At 60.1% G+C, this 9,919-nt stretch overlaps 1 protein-coding gene across 1 annotated transcript; it reads right to left on the reverse strand.

Moving 5' to 3' along the window:
• Positions 1 to 2,975: 2,975 nt before the first annotated feature.
• PIGT (phosphatidylinositol glycan anchor biosynthesis class T) lies at positions 2,976 to 8,471 on the reverse strand. The gene is made up of 12 exons (XM_087750226.1): positions 8,253 to 8,471; positions 7,704 to 7,881; positions 6,700 to 6,827; positions 6,110 to 6,210; positions 5,865 to 5,951; positions 5,524 to 5,611; positions 5,338 to 5,435; positions 4,873 to 5,038; positions 4,568 to 4,768; positions 3,880 to 4,045; positions 3,661 to 3,744; positions 2,976 to 3,525 (listed from the first exon to the last, which is right to left on the reverse strand). The coding sequence occupies exons 1-12, from the start codon at positions 8,446 to 8,448 to the stop codon at positions 3,273 to 3,275; spliced, it is 1,746 nt and encodes a 581-aa protein (XP_087606352.1). The 5' UTR covers positions 8,449 to 8,471; the 3' UTR covers positions 2,976 to 3,272.
• Positions 8,472 to 9,919: the final 1,448 nt, after the last annotated feature.

A 9,919-nucleotide genomic window follows, 5' to 3' on the forward strand; every position in this document is an offset into this window, starting at 1 on the left:
TCCCTCCAAGGACCCCGCCGCGGCTCACCCGCCGCCCGCCTGTCCCCGGCCCGCCTCCGCCGCGGGGCCGCGCTCCGCCGGCGGCGGCCGGGGCTGAGGTGCGGGGGGCGCCGCTCCCTCAGGCGGCTCCGCGGGCAGCCCCGCGGGGCGGGCACTGCGCCTGCGCGGCGGCGGGGGGGGGGGGCACTGCGCCTGCGCGGCGGCGGGGCGCGGGCGGTGCTTGCGTGCTTCCTTGCTTCTTACGAAATCCCATGTATTTACGTCCTTTCCTCATTTAAAGGGCTGTTTGCGCGCTTCTGTGCACCGCGTGGCGTGCTGCTTGCGGGCCGGTTTTGCATGGCGTTGCAGGGGGCTTCTGGCACGCCGCTCGCGTAGATGCTTGCACGCTTTTTGCGCGTTGCTGCCTCGCACCCTGCGGGACGCTGTTTGCCCGCTTTCCTGCATGTCACAGAGCACTGCATTTTGCGTGCAGCTTGCGTGATTCTCTGCAGGGCGGCCTGCTTTTTGCACGCTGTCTTACGTGTGGCCGTATGCTGTTTGCAGGCTTTTCTTTGCATGCAGTCGGCACGCGTCCTTGCACACCATTGCACGCTGTTCACGTGCTCCGTGCTCACGCTGTGTGGCACACCGAGTCCATGCTTTCTTGCGTTCCTTTGCATCCTATTCTTAGTCCTGCTTGCGTGCTGCTTCCTCACCACGCGCAGCAGTGCGCTTTTGTTGCTGACTTAGCCCTGTCGCGCCCGGAGGGGCCCCAGTTTTCCATGCTGCAGTAGGGTGGCCACCTGCAGCCCCGTACACCACCGATTGCCTGGTCCCTTCCCGCTGCTGCCTCTCGGACATAGAGCAGAGATGGCTCCATGGCCTCTCCCCTTAAACACTTATTTTTGGCGTCACTTGCTGGCAGCCGTCCGGCCGAGTGTCGCTGGGCTGGCAGCAAAGCCTGGGCTGCTGCGAGCATCCCAGCTTCAGCCCTTCTCTCTGCAGACACCCAGGTTAGCAAGCATAGCTCAGCCGTGCCCAGCTCCGGCTGGGCTCCCAAGGGGGCCATGCAGGGAAGAGAGAGAAATAGCCCAGGAAAAAAAACCCAAACACTGAGATTTGGGGTCTTCCCAGCTGTTTAAAACCCACCCAGCCATGGTTGCAGGGCTGCCTGCGTTTCCTGCAGGGTTTTCTGCTTGGCTGGCCCATGCATTTGATGGATGTGATAAGACCGACTCCCTCGATGGCCCGGCAGGCGTGAATCCAGCCCAGGACGGTTTCCCTCCCGCGCTGCCGATGTTCCGGGCTGACCTCTTTACAGGCTGTTTAAATGCCTGGTTTATGGCATCGCATGAGAATGGCCCTGAAGCCTTTGGCCAATGCCGGCACCGGCACCCTTTACCCGTGGCGGCTCCCAGCGGGTCCGGGCCCAGGCTGACCTCCTCATCCTCAGCACAGGCACCTTTTATTCCTGCAGAAGCGACGGCCACGTTTGCAGCAGTGCCGTGTTTCTTGCACTATTTTTGGCTGGTTTGGCTTGCAGTGCCAGCCATGTCCATGGGTGCTCACCCCGGCGCTTGGGGGGCTTTGCCAGATCCCACCTAATGCCCGTGGCACGCAGGCTTCGCCCAGGGAGCTGGGCTGGGGGCACCTTGGGCGCTCTGAGCTGCTCCGGCACACACCAGTGGTTGCAGGATTTATCCTGGACCCAACCTGAAACAACTTAAGGTCTCCAAATCCTTTTGCAAACTGCAACATGGACCCTCATGCCCAAGGCTCCTGGCCGCGTCCCCCCACCCCTGCGCTGCTGCGGGAGCTGCGCACTCGCTCGGGTGTCATTTGGTTGTAGTTCTGGTTTTCTGTAAAGAAACTCAGTTTGGCACTTGAAGCCTGGCTGGCGGAGCTGCAGCAGCAGTCCTGTGGCCGGAAGCAGCGTGAGTTCCCAGCCCTGTGGCGTCCTTCTCAGCAAGCAGGGACGGAGAGGGATTGTCCCTAACTCACATATTTCTGCAGCTTTGCAGGCTGCATGGAGCCATCCAGTGGTTCCAGCAGGGAAGGGAAAGGTAATCCCAGGCCAGCAGGAACAGACTGTTCTGTGCAGGACAGGAGGCATATGGGGTTTTTATGGTCTTTCTGTTCAAGCGGACGCTTTTAAAGGACCTCTGGCTGCACTTTGCTTTGATTCTGGGCAATATTTCTTCTCCTGATTTCTTCGTGCTTTGTTTAGCTGCTTGTAGGCAGTCTGTTCCTATCGCAGAAGCCACATCCAAGATGCAAAGGACGTACCCCCAAAAACAGCACCGTCAGAGGCCGAGCAGCACCACCAGCGTCCTCGCGCTGCTCGGTGTGAACCGCAGCAGGGCGGTACCTTGTATTTGATGAAAACAACTGAGGAGCGCAGTGGTGCCGGTGTTCCTGCATTCCCAGCCCCGGGCTCTGGGAGGGCTGAGGCTGCTGCCCACCAGCAGAGCCCGGCTGGCTGCAGCTCAGCACTTGGGGTCTGCTGAGCCCAGAGGCTCCCCGAAGCTTTGGGGACACGGTGGGTGGCAGGGGAGCCGTCGGGCAGACATGCAGAAATGATACCGAGGAGGCAGAGGAGGATCTTGTGCTGCAGCAAAAGGGCGAGCAGGTGGAGGAGTTTCAAAATGCTGCAAATAGAAGCTGGGAGCAAGAGCAGCTTTTCCCTGAGAAAGAAAATAAACCCTTGCCATGGCTGAGGGGATGGACATGCACCATGACCATTAATTTGCAAACTGGCTCTAATGTGGTGAAGTGTGGCAGGAGGGAGCTGTGAAACACGGCAGTTGTGGAAGGTGAGATGGTAGAGCAGAGGAACCCATCTCTTCGCTGCAGATCACACCCCTTGCCCTGACCATGTCTGCATCTCCCCCCAGGCTGGCTTGGGTAGCGTGCTAGAGACTGAGCACCTCAGAGAGTCTTACAGGGTCAGCTGCCTGTGGGGCTGAGAAAGTAAAACCAACCAGAAGCAGCACAAATGTACAAAACAGCTCAAGTTTACTTCCAGCATCATTCCCAGCACATAAGTTACCCCTCTCCCAAACAGAACTCTTACACCTTTCCCAATCCCATAGCAGTCCAGTTCAGTAGTCAATGGGCTTACAGCCGTTTCCCATCCTAACAACGGAAGCAATCTCAGCTTGTTGGACCTCAAAGAGAGACCCAGGCAGCAAGATGGAGCCAGTTGCTTCCAGCTAAGACAAGAAGCAGCAGCGCTCTGCTCCCTGGGTCTCCCCACGGAGCCCCACGGCCAGCGCCGGCTGCCCTGGCTTCTCTCAGAGGGGGGGAACCCCCCTGAATTTGCGGATGATGTTGGCCAGCCGCTTGGCTAGCCCGCCCCGGCTCGGCTCTTCCACATGAAATGTTCTGGTCAGCAGGTTGTAGAAGGAGCCGTAGCACACTGCCACCACGGTGCAGGTCAGGCAGATGACGTTATAGGGCATGCTGAAGTCTGGCGTCGGCAAGTTCACCAGTAGCGGCTCCGTGTACAGGCGCACAAAATAGCTGGAGCCATCAGAGGAAGGAAACCTGGAGAGTGGAAGCAGGAAAGGGAACGTCAGCCCACACAGGACCGCTGCTTCGTGCTCACCAGATGGGATGACAGCGGCCGGCAGCCCGCAGGCGCTGCGGTACGGCCCCACTCCCCAGCACAGGTGCACTCACAGTGAGGTGAAGAGAGGGCTCTGCTCCACATCCACGTCCTTCATCGCAATGACACTGGGCACCAGGGCACTAAGCACGGATGAACTAAGGAGACAAAGGACGTGCTAGTGTCAGTCCTGCCAGCAAAGAGACGGCAAGAGTTTTTCCCATCCCCAAAGACCTGGCAGCAAGTCCTACACGAGGACCAGAAGGGGACGAGGAGCTGAGGTATGTCGTTACCTGACGTAAAAGCCGTGATTGGGGTCAGGTGGGTACTCTGTCCACTTCAATAGGGCCCTCTCAAACTGGATTGTGATCTTGGTGACAGAGTTGGCTGGCAGCTGGATCAGCATTTCCAAAAGGTGAGGCCGTCTCCGGTCCTGGGCTGGCTGGTAGTGGATATAACCTAACGCCAAAGAGACGTGTTAGTGGCACTGGGGGGACCTTGTCCAATCTCACATTGCCTGGACATCCCTCATGGGGTGGGTGCTTCTGCTTCCTACCGTCCTGGGAGAGGTTTTCTGGGCAAGCGAAGATGCACAGGTAGCAAAAAGCATGTGTTAAAGCTAAATCTGGCTGGTCTTTAGAGCTGATGACCCATGAAAGGCAGAAAAGGTACAAATGCACAATAAGACCCAGTCATCAGTTTTAAATAGAGCCTCCTTTACCACAAAAATCAATTAACTTTGGTTTAGACCCTTGTTGGATTATGAAACACCGTCCATGTGCCTCTTATAGAACAGACTTAAAGTCTCATCTGCTGTGAGTGCTGAACTGAAGGCTAGGAAAACATCCTAAGATGTTTTGTTTCCCAGTCCAGTTTCCCAGTGATCACTGGGGCCCGAGGGAGGGACTAAACCATCTCTGGAATGAGCTGCTTGTGCCAAGGGAACCAGGTGGCACGTACTCCTGGGGAGCGTTTACTTACTTGGCTTGTTTTCCTTCCCCTTCGTGATGATAGTCAGAGTGTGCACATAGAGTCGCAGATACCACGGCACGGTCTCCAGCAGGATCACGGGGAAGGCCCGATACGGGTGAGTGTTGTAGATGAGAGTGCTGATCTCTCCAGTCTGCAGCCCGTATCCACTCACGTAGCGCTGAGCATGGAGTACGGGTGTCGGCAGTTCTGCTGTGAAAGGGAAAAGGACACAGGAATGGGAGGCGACGCCAGGCGATTTTTAGGCCTGGAGCCCTGACCAGCGGTGCAGGTGGAATGAAGTTCTGGTCACTCACAGCTGTCTTGGGGCCGCTTCCACTTCAGCTGCACGTTGAGGCTGCGAGATGTATTGAAGAGCGAGGGGCTCAGCAGGTCATAGACAGCATAGGTTCTCTTGTCTCCCTGGACAATAGCTTCGTGTACAGATGCCGGAGGGGGTGTCACCTCCAGTAACTCCTTTTCCTGAGAAAGGAAACGGACCATGAAAGGAGAAGTGCTCCCTGAAGTAACTGGCAGCACTGGGGAAAGCCCCTCTGGCTGCTCCTGAGCTTTCCCACCCAACGACCAGCTTGGTCCTCTTACTAACACCACCACACTCATCCCTGCAGCCCTGCTGAGGGGAAGGAAACCACCTTCTTTCATTAGCCCCGGAGGGCTCCTGGGGGGTTTGGCCATGCAGGGGACGGAGGCAAGACTGTTTCAGAGCCACACAAAGTGACTGAACTGAGGGAGCAGGGGGTTCTCTGGTCCGTGAGCATTACCTTGTTCTTAGGGGAGATGTCAACGTAGACTTTGCTCTGCGATGCCAGAGGACACGCGTCAGTGAGCGTGCGAGAGAACATCTTAAAGAGGGACCAGTCTGCGGGAAACAAAGTCAGTGGCAGGCGGAGTGAAGTGCTGCAGGCTGGGGGCAGTCGAGGACCACAGCGTACTGCCACTGAGCTTACCTTTCTTTCCTTGGCCGCTGGAAAAGGTGTCAAAGACCACAGTGAGGGTCTGCCTGAGCTCCCAGGACACAGCCAGGCAGGAGGCATCCTGGACAAGAGGGAGACAAGTGGCTCTGATCACACCTTCTGGAGGGGCGGGACACCAGGATGGAGCTGGAACTCCACCAGGACTGCAAGAATCCCATCAGGACGCAGGTGAGACCAGAGAAGCAGGACAACAGCAGGACAAACCCACTGCAGGGGAGCTGGGCAAACCAGTGTGTCACCTTGCAGTGTCACTAGAAGGCTTCCGATTTTCTCTTGGGGGTGTTAAAGGAGCGAGCCCTGAGCCTCACACTCACCCTGCAGATGGGGCGGATGTGCACTGCCTGTGAGTGGTAGCTGCTGTGGAACAAGCGCTCGGCCTTCAGCAGCACAGCAAGCCCAGCCTGCAAGGGAGAAAGGGAGAAACTCAGCCCCAGGTCTGTTCTCTGCTCCCACTGAGAGAAAGGCCGTGATGAGACTTCCCAGGGCACGGTCCCAGATTGCTGTTGGGAACCCAGCTCCATCGGGAATCGCCCAACGAGGCAGCAGGACTTGCTGTTACCTTTGAGCCACATGGGAGCAGCTTCTTCCAAGGCGTGAGGTTCTCTGTGCAGACGACCTCCCGGGGCAGGACGGCATATCGCAGGAGATGGTGATCTGTCCCTGGGCAGGGAGGTGGAGGGTCAACAGGCTGGTACTGCTACAGGCGTGAGAGCAGAAGCAGACCTGTTCCACCCCGCAGTGTACCCCACAGGCCACCACCCTCTCAAATATGCCTGAAATGCCAAGAGCTCAATCAGGAATAGATCCCACTCTGTTCAGAGTGATTTGGAAAGAATAGGTAAGGCTATAGTCTAGCAGATTTTTTGCATGAGTGCCTTAAATCCTCTAGTCCTAACTGCTTCGTAAAATACTTTTCAGAGAGACAGACGAGGGCCTGGGAGCATCTGCCATGTACTGCTTGTGGGTTTCCTCTGTTCAAATCCAAGCCTCATTCATAGGGAGAGGAAATGCTCCCAGGAGGAGGTTAACAGACCCTGTTGTTCACACCCAGACCCAGAGTCGTTGCAGGACCTGCACCCGGACTCCCTGCAGTGGCACGGGGCAGAACTAAAGCTGGAGGCAAGAGTGAGAAGGCAGAGCCAGGCTCACCGTTGGCTAAACCCAGGGGTTTGAAGGACGCCGTTGGAGTGACTGTGTTGGTTGAGTCAATGAAGTTGAGAGAAGCACAGAATATTCCTGAGAGGATGTTACTCAGTTCTTTCCAGGCTTTGTCAACACTGTGTGAGAAGAGATACCAGAGATTACTCAGCAGCTCGAATCCTCAGAACAACTAGCGTTAAGTCAGTCACATTCAATAAACACACCGGGGTGGCCACACTGGCTTTCAGAAGCTGCAAGGAGCATACAGGCAGAGGCTGCTGGTCACGCACTCTCCAGCTCTCTTGGTATTTTATTCTAATGCATGAGATCTGGGGATGTTCACCGCAGGAGCAGCCCCTGGGCTGGCAGGGCTTCACACAGCCAAGGACCCGGTGGTGGGTGCAGCTGGTATCTGAGGAGGGAGGCTGGGGGAGCAGGGAGCATGCGGGACGTGACGTGTGGCGGATGGGGAAGGGGCTGTGAGACCCAAAGCAACACCTTGGTGCAGCTCTGAAGGCTGACCCGATAGGCAGACCTGGAACGGGCCACTTCTAGGGAGGAGAGAGCTCTGTGAGTCCACACAGAGCTGCCGCGGCTCAAACAAGGGCTGTGTGCTAAGGGAGATGGTGACAGGTATGGGATGGGAGTCAAAGGCAGTGAGTCACGGATGAGAGGTCAAGATATAACCCTGTCGTATTAGCGCAGCAGGAGGTTTGTCACTGCAGAGCCCATAAAGGAAATACTTTATGTAATTTTACTTTATTTACTGTTCCTTTAGTTGAACAAGGGTTTGCCCTCAGCACCACATCCTGCCCCGCGCACTGAGCGGGGCTACGTTCTGCTTTTCCTGAGAGCTGCTCCTGGGGCTGCAGGCTCTTTATTCCAGTGGACATTTTCCAACCCAAGAGGCCCCCACACACAGTGTGGCTGCCTCACGTGAGAAGGGTGACAGCTCCCGGGAGCGGTGGCCGTGGAGGGGACCTGGAGGACGGACCCGCGCCCAGGGTACCTACTCGGTGACGGTGGGCTGGAACCAGACCCAGAGCTCAGCGCCGGCGGGTGCCTGGAGGGGCGGCTGCCCCCAGGCCCGGGTGCGCCAGAAGCCCTGGGTGAGGGCGAGGTGGAGCTCCCGCACGCCCAGCGCCGCCACCAGCCGCCCCAGCGCCTTCGGGAAGAGCCTGTAGTGAGAGACTGCGGGCAGCGTTAGCCCCTGCCCTGCTCACCTCCCGGCCCCTTCCCCTGACGTCGCTCCAGGGCCTGGCCAAACACGATGTCATCCCCTGGCGCCACCCCTGCTCGCCTCGTCACACGCAGCCCCGCTTACATCACCGCCCCGAGCCCCCTCCTGCCGATGTCACCGCAGCCCCTGTCGCCTCGCTCCGCCCTGTTCCTGCTCCCGATGCCACAACCTCGCCCCCCGCCTCTGACGTCACTCGCTCCCGCTGACGTCATCCCCCAACGCGGTAACGTCACCGCCCCAATGCAATCCCGTCATGTCGCGCAATAGCCCCGCCCCCCAGCCAATCGCGGCCTGCCCTGCCCCCGGCCCCGCCCCGCCCTACCTGCGCCCCGCTGCAGGTCGGCGTCCCACCGCGTGCGGAACTGGAAGGTGGCGGCCACGTCGCCGGCGGGCAGCGGGCTCAGCAGCAGCTCCTCCCGCAGCGCGTCCCGCCCCGGCCCCGGGCCCGGCCCGGGCCCCGCCCGCCCCGGGCCCGGCCCCGCCGCCAGCAGCAGCAGCAGCAGCGCCGCCGCCAGCATCGCGCCGCCCCCGCCCCGCCGCCGCCGGCTTCCGCTTCCGGCCCGGCCGGCCAATGGCGGCCGCTTCCGGGGTCGCCATGGAGACGCGGCGGCGCCGCCGCCCCGGCCCGGCCTCGCCTGCTCCCTCCTTCCCGGTGAGGGCCCGGCCCGGGGCCCGGCCGTCCGCCTCCCCCGTGCGCCCTGCGCCCGGCCGCGGGGCTGCGAGGAGCAAGCCTGGAGCCGGCCCCGGCCCCGGGGGAAGCGCCTGCCTGCCTCTGCCGGCGCCCGGCCGAGGGAGAGCGCCCGGCAGCGGCTGCCCCCAGCCCAGGGGCGAGGGCGTCCATTTTGTGGGGTGCTCCCCGAGGGTTCCCTCCCCCGGCTTGTAAAACTGGGGAAGCTCTTGTGCGGCCGGAGCTTGGGTGGTTCGCCGCCAGGCTTTGCCGTGCGCGAGGACTCTGCGAGGCCTGTGCCCGTCCCCGGGGTGACGTCCCCTTCTCAGCTCTCCCCGCTGTGGTCTGCTCTCCCTCGCTCCTTGACGTCTCCTTTCTGGAGGCCAGCGTCTATCTCCGGCCGCAGAGCCACCTGGAAGCACCCTGCTTCCACCGGCTGCCAGCCCGGGGCCATCCCAGGAGGAAGCAAACTGCCACCCCGGAAAGGCAGCGCCGGGGGTGGGCGTCCGACGGAGCTCAGTGCCTCCCGCTCTGGCCGGTCACTCCCAGATAACTGGGGTGCTCCAGCCGGTCTTGCCAAGGGCTGGCTGACGCAGGAGGGAGTGCAGCAAGGTCTGAACACCCCCTGGGAAGCAGCTGGGATGCAGAGCGTTCCCTGGCTCCTGTTGCTTATCCTGGGCTCCTTTCCTCGTGGGGGTGACCGTGGTTGTGCTGACGCAGCCCGAGCAGGGACAGCGCTTTCCTGGCCCGCAGCCACTAACAGGCAGCAGAGCTCTGGCCGGCTCTGTGCCTGACTCCTCTTGACCTGTCCTGCAGGCAGCAAGCATAGCGGGCTGGAAAGCGGCTTCATTTTGATGGCTCTTCCTTCGTGCTTCTAGAGCAGCCTCCAGCCAGGGCTGCTGCCGTCATGCTGTGCTGCTGGTGCTGCGTGTGCTGACGTTCTCCACTCAGCCCATTTGCACGGGAAATCCCCCAGTGTACTCATGGCGTAGCTACAGCTCACCAGCCCTGCTTAGGTCTGCTGGGATCAGCTGTGCCGGCACTGCAGCTGCTGGCGCTCTCCCTCCTGGAGGCAGCACCCGAGCTGTTCGGTATGGTGACCTGCTCCACTACCAGCTGCCCTTCTCTGCCGAGGTCCGTGCTCTCTGCTCCCGCCCCGGGTGCAGGAACCGTCCCTGTCCTGGAGCTGGGCTGCGCAACAGGAGGCTGCATTCGCTCCTGCGTGGCACCCTTAGCATGCCGGCTTTACACCACTCCCTCCTGCAATCCCCACCTAACCCTCATCCCCAGTGCTGTTTTCTCCCAATAACACACACACCCGC

Source organism: Nipponia nippon, unplaced genomic scaffold (genome assembly GCF_047370975.1).
Source record: "Nipponia nippon isolate SJK-2023a ecotype South Korea unplaced genomic scaffold, ASM4737097v1 scaffold_13, whole genome shotgun sequence".
Taxonomy (NCBI): Eukaryota; Metazoa; Chordata; class Aves; order Pelecaniformes; family Threskiornithidae; genus Nipponia; species Nipponia nippon.

Excerpts from the sequence above, each read along its gene's own strand:
- PIGT (XM_087750226.1), bottom strand. The coding sequence starts at position 8,448 with ATGCTGGCGGCGGCGCTGCTGCTGCTGCTGCTGGCGGCGGGGCCGGGC. Across the intron at positions 6,828-7,703 it reads TTCCAGCCCACCGTCACCGA|TGTTGACAAAGCCTGGAAAG; the intron begins GTAGGTACCCTG and ends CTTCTCACACAG. Across the intron at positions 5,952-6,109 it reads TGCTCCCATGTGGCTCAAAG|GCTGGGCTTGCTGTGCTGCT; the intron begins GTAACAGCAAGT and ends TCTCCCTTGCAG.